The sequence below is a fragment of the Myotis davidii genome, unplaced genomic scaffold (assembly GCF_000327345.1).
Source record: "Myotis davidii unplaced genomic scaffold, ASM32734v1 scaffold954, whole genome shotgun sequence".
Classification (NCBI taxonomy): Eukaryota; Metazoa; Chordata; class Mammalia; order Chiroptera; family Vespertilionidae; genus Myotis; species Myotis davidii.
Genome location: NW_006285487.1, coordinates 526,900 through 533,854, shown reverse-complemented (window position 1 = coordinate 533,854; position 6,955 = coordinate 526,900). Strand labels below are relative to the sequence as shown.

The 6,955-nt window shown below is 60.6% G+C and overlaps 1 protein-coding gene across 1 annotated transcript in view; it reads left to right on the top strand.

The window, feature by feature from the left end:
• Nucleotides 1-6,955, top strand: part of ACAN (aggrecan) — a 51,877-nt gene that overhangs the window by 43,007 nt on the left and 1,915 nt on the right. Inside the window, exons 11-13 of the mRNA XM_015559171.1 lie at nt 2,164-2,277; nt 5,981-6,139; nt 6,808-6,953. Of these exons, the coding sequence (XP_015414657.1) occupies nt 2,164-2,277; nt 5,981-6,139; nt 6,808-6,953 (419 nt within the window). The remainder of the gene's footprint in view (nt 1-2,163; nt 2,278-5,980; nt 6,140-6,807; nt 6,954-6,955) is intronic.

Genomic DNA, 6,955 nt, shown 5'->3' with positions numbered 1-6,955 from the left:
ATGTTGTGTCCTGGCCACACACAGAAGACAAAACAAAACTGCTCCCTGAAACCTCAGGCCATGTGGGGGTGTTGCGGGGGAGTGGGTGGCGGGAAGCGGGGGGTGATAGAAGCTGCCAGAACACCTGGAAGCCACCTGGCCAGACCTCCCCGGGGCCTCTGCCCCTCCCGCCCTCTCCTCCGTGGTCTGGGCACAGGCCCCGGGGCTGACATCTGGCTCCTCCGCCCACAGCACCCCTCTGTCCCCCCCAACCCCGCTCTGTACAACTGCTTTAGCGCCTACATTTGCTTCATCCCCCCCCTCGCCCAGTGCTCCCCGTCTCCCGCCACGACGCCGCTACTGGACAGAGGAGAGCGGCCGCCCCCAGCTTCCGCCGGCCCACCAGCCTGACCTATTGCTGCTCCTGCTGCTGCTGGGAACCCAAGTGCATGCGGGATTGCAATCCGTCCCTCATGCATTTGGGTTTTGCTTGGAACAGTTCCAGGCTGGGAACTGTCGGTGCCTAGTCCGCGGCGTGCACTCCCCCCCGACGTGAAGTTAAGAAGTTCCCGGGAAGAGGCGGACGCCCGCAGGCCGCCCATTCACTGCACAGACCCAACCCTCATCTGGGCGGCAGGGAGAAGGATCCAGAAGAAAGTGCGTTTGCCTTCTAACCGGAGGACTGGCTGTCAGGCGTCGTCTGCCCTTGTGAGAGGCGAGAACTAATAATCCCTGCTCACGTAGAGGCCCCCCCAGACACGTCAGGTCCCGAAGGTTGTAGGAGCACGGACGCCCATACTGAGGCCAAACCACGTATCCGGGTGCCCCCTGAGCCCGCGGAACCCATTCATCACAGACTTTCATTGATCTCCTGGCCAGAGGAGTTTCGCAGTCCCTTGCAATATGTTCCCAGGGGAAGTCGCCCAGGAAAGAACCAGCAGGAAGAGACAGACAGAGGAGATTAGGAGATGCAGTGCTCACCTCGGCCAGTGGAGAAAACCTCAAGGCAAAGGCCGTACCAGATTCAAGTCCTGCGAAGAAGTGGGGTCAGAAAGAACGTCTTGAACCAGAAGAACGGAAGGGAAGAGAGGGCATGGGAAGGAGAGGCTGATGGGGACCTGGCTGTGTCGCACCTGCTGGTGTTGGCGGGTGACCACCTAAGTTCCTCGCCGACCGGCTTCAAATGCGGGTCTCCCACCGGCCAGGAGGGACCCCCTCTGAAGTTGTGACTCACTGGATTTGTCCACGTTGGAACCCTTAGACACAAACAAGGTTGCCTGGGGGAGGGTTGGGCTGGGTTTCTGGCTCCCCGCCCCCGCCACCCCCAAGAGAACAATGCTGGCTTCATCTTCAGATGATGCTCCAAAAACTTATTTACTGAAGACAAGAACGGTGTCCGCAACCCACAGATGTTCGTGGTTCCCACGCACACATCCCATCCTGCCGTTTTTTCATGGTTTCCTACTCTGCGGACCTTTTATTCACTCGAGCGTTGCATGGCCTTGCCCTCCGCCCCTGGCGCACAGCTACAGAGGAAGCGAGGAAAAAGGAAGCGCTTAGCCAAGCGTCAAGAACTTGACCTTCAACATCCTTGCTCAGCGCTGGGTCAGACCCCCATGGCTTCTTTTTTTTTATTAATTTTAGGAAAGGGAGAGAGAGAGAGAAACATCCATGATGAGAGAGAATCATGGACCGGCCGCCTCCTGCACGCCCCCTCTGGAGATCGAGCCCGCAACCCCGGGCATGTGCCCTGACCGGGAATCGAACCGTGGCCCCCTGGTTCATAGGTCGACACTCAACCACTGAGCCACGCCGGCCGGGCCCCACGGCTTCTTGAAATAGTCTCAAGAGAAGGCATCTCGGAGATACTCCGCGCTCACTCTCCCCAACAGGCATTTGGCTTTCAAAGCACCAACTCTCTCACGCACTTGGAAATCGGCTCCACACTCAGCTTGCCAGTTAAGAACCACATGTATCCAGGAGACCCCTCGCTGCATCTTCGGCTCAGCTCCAGGATGGCGGCGGCAGCAGCAGCAGCAGCAGCAACAGTTCTCAGGAAACCCAGCCACCCCTCCCAGGGCTCAGGAGAACTGCAGGGCCGGCCACCCGGAAAGAGGCCGCAGTGCTCGCAAAGCCGCGTCGCCGCCGGCGGGCGTCCTAATGGTGGCCCTTGGTTTCTTGCAGACATTGATGAGTGCCTCTCAAGCCCTTGTGTGAATGGAGCCACCTGCGTGGACGCCATCGACTCTTTCACATGCTTATGCCTTCCCAGCTACCGAGGGGACCGGTGTGAGATCGGTACGGCCGGCCGTCTCGGCTTCAGCTAATGTTGCTAACCGCTGCACCCCCTCCTCCTCCTCCTCCCTCACCCTCCCCTGCTAACCACAGGCTCGGGGCCCTGGCCGGGGCCCCCCGCGGTCCATCCAGAGAGAAGTCCACCCCGGGAGCCACAGTGAGAAGTCCACCCGACTCACCCCCACTCCTTCGGTTGCTGTCCCACCTTCGGGGCAGTGGCTGATCTAAGAATAGGAGAGACATGCAGGCCGGGCCAGCCGGCACTTTGGAATGTGTGGCTCTGGGTGACCTTTATTTTATTTTAATGTATTTTTATTTCAGAGAGAGGAAGGGAGAGGGAGAGAGAGAGAGAAACATCAGTGGTGAGAGGGAATCATATCGGCTGCCCGGGAATCGAACTGTGACCTCCCGGTTCAATTCCTGGTCAGGACACATGCCTGGGCGGTGGGCTCGATCCCCAGTGTGGGGCGTGCTGGAGGCAGCGATCCATGATTCTCTCTCATCGTTGATGTTTCTCTCTCTCTCTCCCCCTCTCCCTTCCTCTCTGAAAGCAATAAAAATGTTTTAAATAAATAATAAGTAAATAAAACGCTAACCCCCTCAGGGCCTCCAGGCCCACGGATGATGCCACCGTCCACGGCGGTGCACGCATCAGACTAAGGGGACAGAGCCGACTCCGCACGTTGGCCTTGAAGGAAGCCGTGGGCGGGAGTAACTGACTCTCACTCGGGTTGACAGCCAGGGACCTTCCTCGCGTGGGCACAGGCATGAGCGTGCGTCTGCTGCTTGTGGCCCGTGGGACCTCAGCGGCCCCTCCGTGGCACTGGGAGCCACTCTCAGGGCCATCCCAGCTCAGAATGGGGGAGATAAGAATTACAGTTGCTAGTAGCAACAGCCCATAGAGAACTGGAAGTGTTCAGGGTCTTAAACCCATCATTTTTATTAGCCACTGTGCCTCCCAGGCCAAGCTGCCTTCCCCTTCTTCTCTGGCCAGAGCGGCGGTTTGCCTGCCTGAGGGCTCCCGCGTCACCCACATGCCCCGGTCATGCATGAGCAGGGACGGCTGCATGTCACCCTCTCCTCTTCCCCACGGTGACCGATGCCACAACAATGCCACGACAGTGCCACTCGGGCCCACACTTCCTTTCTCCCTCCCCCGTGCAAGGCGGAGGGCTGGCTAGAGAGAACAGGGCCCCAGTGCAAGGGGCAGGGGCTGAGTTTCATCTCTTGGGCCTTGCCTGTCCCTCTGCTGCTGCACCTGAGCCAGGCTCTGCAGGGCAGCTGTGTGCCAGGCTCTCCCAGGGCAGCTGTGTGCCAGGCTCTCCCAGGCAGCGGTGCATGCCAGGCCAAGCCCCCCGCTCCCTCACCAGGAGCCCCATGTCCTGGCTCTCAGGGCCATCCCAGCTCAGAATGGGGGAGATGAGAATTACAGTTGCTAGGAGCAACAGCCCATCGAGAACTGGAAGTGTTCAAGGGCTTAAAACCATCTTTTTAATTTAATTTTATTTTTTTAAATATCTTTTATTGTTTTTTTACAGAGAGGAAGAGAAAGGGATAGAGAGTTAGAAACATCGATGAGAGAGAAACATCGATCAGCTGCCTCCGAACCCAGGCATGTGCCCTTGACCAGGGAATCGAGCAGTAACCTCCCGGCTCATAGGTCGACGCCCAACCACGGAGCCACACCCGCTGGGCAAAAACCACTTGTAATGCAGTCCCAGGCTGGACAGAGAGAAACATCAATGATGAGAGAGAATCATGGATCGGCTGCCTCCTGCACGCCCCCTACTGGGGATTAAGCCCGCAACCTGGGCATGTGCCCTTGACCAGGAATCGAGCAGTAACCTCCCGGCTCATAGGTCAACGCCCAACCACTGAGCCACGCCAGCTGGGCAAAAAACACTTGTAATGCAGTCCCAGGCTGGACATCCCAGAAACTTGCAGAAAGCAGTGGGAAGTCCTGGGCAGTCCCCCTTTGGTCCTAAGCAGTGTGGGAGGCAGGAGGATCACATGTTCCTGGAGGCATTGCCAAGGTCACAGGCTGGCGGGGGAACTTCAGGCGCCTGCAAGCAAAGGCCCAAGTGCTCCTCCTCCTCCTCCCTGCAGCCTCCCATCCTCCACTCTCACCCCAAGTCCCCAAGACATCAGTGCATGGGGTCCTGACTGGGGTGGGAGGACAGAGGTTTAAGGATTTTCTCCACAGGATGCCAACATATTTGTCATGGGAGAGAAGGGTCTGGAAGGTCCGTACGGACCAACAGCTCTCGGGCGCCAGGCTGGGAGCGGGGGTGTCCTGTGGGCGTGGAGGCGGGGCTCTGACAAGACATTGGATGGAGCCAGAGCCACCCAGCTGGGCCCTGGGCGCGGGCACCCAGCTAAGCAGGGCTGCATCTCCTCTCCCGTCCCATCCTGAGCCCACACCACCCCCAGGCCCTCCTGCCTGGGCTCTGGTCCCCCTGCTTCTCCCACTCCCAGCTCCCCTGGAATGCTGTGGCTACTTCCTCCTCCCTCTTCACCCCCCACCAGGCCTCCATCTTGCATGCATGGCCCTGCCTCTCCCGCAGCTGCCTGCTCCTGCTGGGCCCTCAGACACTGAGGGGGCCCAAGAATGGACCGCACAGCCAGCCCTGGGGTGGCCTGGGTGCCGCACCAGCTCTGAGGCCTCCCCGCTCCTCCCATTGGCCACACCTGCACCCCTCCAGCCCGAGTCTCCTTCCCCTCGGAACTGGTCCTCTCTCCCTGGGAGGCCCCCTGGCAGAAGGGACGAAGGGGTCTGGGAATTCCCTCCGCCCAGCGCTGTGCCCGCAAATGTTTAACAGCGGGGAGCCCTCACATGCAGCAGCCGCCCGTTTCCAAGGGAGAATGCTCCCACCCGGGCCCATTGCGAGCTGCCACTGTGATGGCCGGAGGCAGAATTGGGAGGACACACACATCAGGGCCCTCCCACCCATGCCTGAGAGCCAGCATCAGTGCCCCCGCCCCTCGGCCTGTCCGTCCCCCAGGCTGCCCCGGGAGCTCCACTCCCTCACCAGGAGCCCCATGCCCCCCTCCTCCAGAACTCAGAACCTGTGACCCATAGAGCTTTGTGGGGAGGGACGCTCCTCCCCGCTCCTCACCTGCCACCGAGAGAGAAAATCAAAAGCCAGGACCCCCGTCTTGGCTGCTTGGCCCTTTAAGAGGGAGACACGGTGCACTGAGCTAGAGCCAGCTCTGACGGACGGACAGATGGACGGACGGACTTGCAGCTCTGCGTCCTCTTTGGACCCAAAGCAGACTTATTTCTGCTCCTCTGTCCCCACCCCAGGGTCCTTCCTGCCCCCAGCTCTGCCTCCTGCTGCTGCCGCCTTCACACCCTCCCCCAACCCCTTCTCCCCCTTAGAGACCCTCAGAGTCTCAAAGCTTCCCGCTGCCCACCTCCCCACCTCCCCCAGAGCAGGCAGAGACAGGAGAGAAGCTGGGGAGGTGGAGGGAGGGCGAAAGAGGGAAGGATCCCGGGCTTTTTTCGGAGGGTGGGAACCTGCACGCAGGGCCCGGGGGCCAGGGCCAGGCCTCCCTGACTTCCACCCTGAGCCCCATTCAGTGGGCCTCCCCCTCCTTGAACGGGGTGACGTGGAAGGCAGGGCCAACACAGGAGTCCGTGCCACGAGGCTGGCAGCCTTGGCCCCTCCCGTCAAGCCACTCTCCCCCCCACCCACCTGTGTTGCAGACCAGGCGCTGTGCGAGGAGGGCTGGACCAAGTTCCAGGGCCACTGCTACCGCCACTTCCCGGAGCGCGAGAGCTGGGTGGATGCCGAGAGCCGCTGCCGGAAGCACCAGTCCCACCTGAGCAGCATCCTCACCCCCGAGGAGCAGGAGTTCGTCAACAGTGAGTGCGGTGGGGTCTCAGGGCTGGGCTGGGCTGGGCCAGAGGGGAACCGGAAGCGGGCAGACTGGAACCCGGCCAGGCTGCAGGGGTGGGCCAGGGAGGGCGGGAGGGAAGGGCTTCCCCCAGCCTGAGAGAGAAGAGAGGAGTCTTTGGGGCCAGTGGCTCCTGCTGCACCCAGGACAGCCCAGCATCTATCAGAATGAGCCCCCTGCCCTGGTCGTTGTGGCTCAGTGGATAGAGCATCGGCCTGCGGACTGAAGGGTCCCAGGTGCGATTCCGGTCAAGGGCATGTACCTGGGTTGCGGGCACATCCCCAGTAGGGAGTGTGCAGGAGGCAGCTGATCGATGTGTCTCTCTCATCGATGTTTCTAGCTCTCTATCCCTCTCCCTTCCTCTCTGTAAAAAATCAATAAAATATATAATAATAAAATGTCAGCCCCAGAGTAACCCCGTGGCTGTCACCAGCCCGTGCCAGCTGGGGGCAGTGGGCGCAGGCACTCCCATCACGCATGTGCCCCTGTCCGGACCTCAGAAGCGCGTGGGTGGCGTGCTCCTTGGAGCGCACCCCCCCCTCCTGCCACCCCCCTGTCCCCTCCGCCTCTGTGAGCTCCAGTGTCTGAGACATCCCCAGGGTGTTTCCACCCCCAACACCCGTGTCCTCTCCGCAGACAATGCTCAAAACTACCAGTGGATCGGCCTGAACGACAGGAGCATCGAAGGGGACTTCCGCTGGTCAGATGGACACTCCCTGGTGAGTTCTGCCAGGGGCCCTGGGCAGAGTGGGCGACCGAGGAGGAGGATAGAGAAGAGAGACGC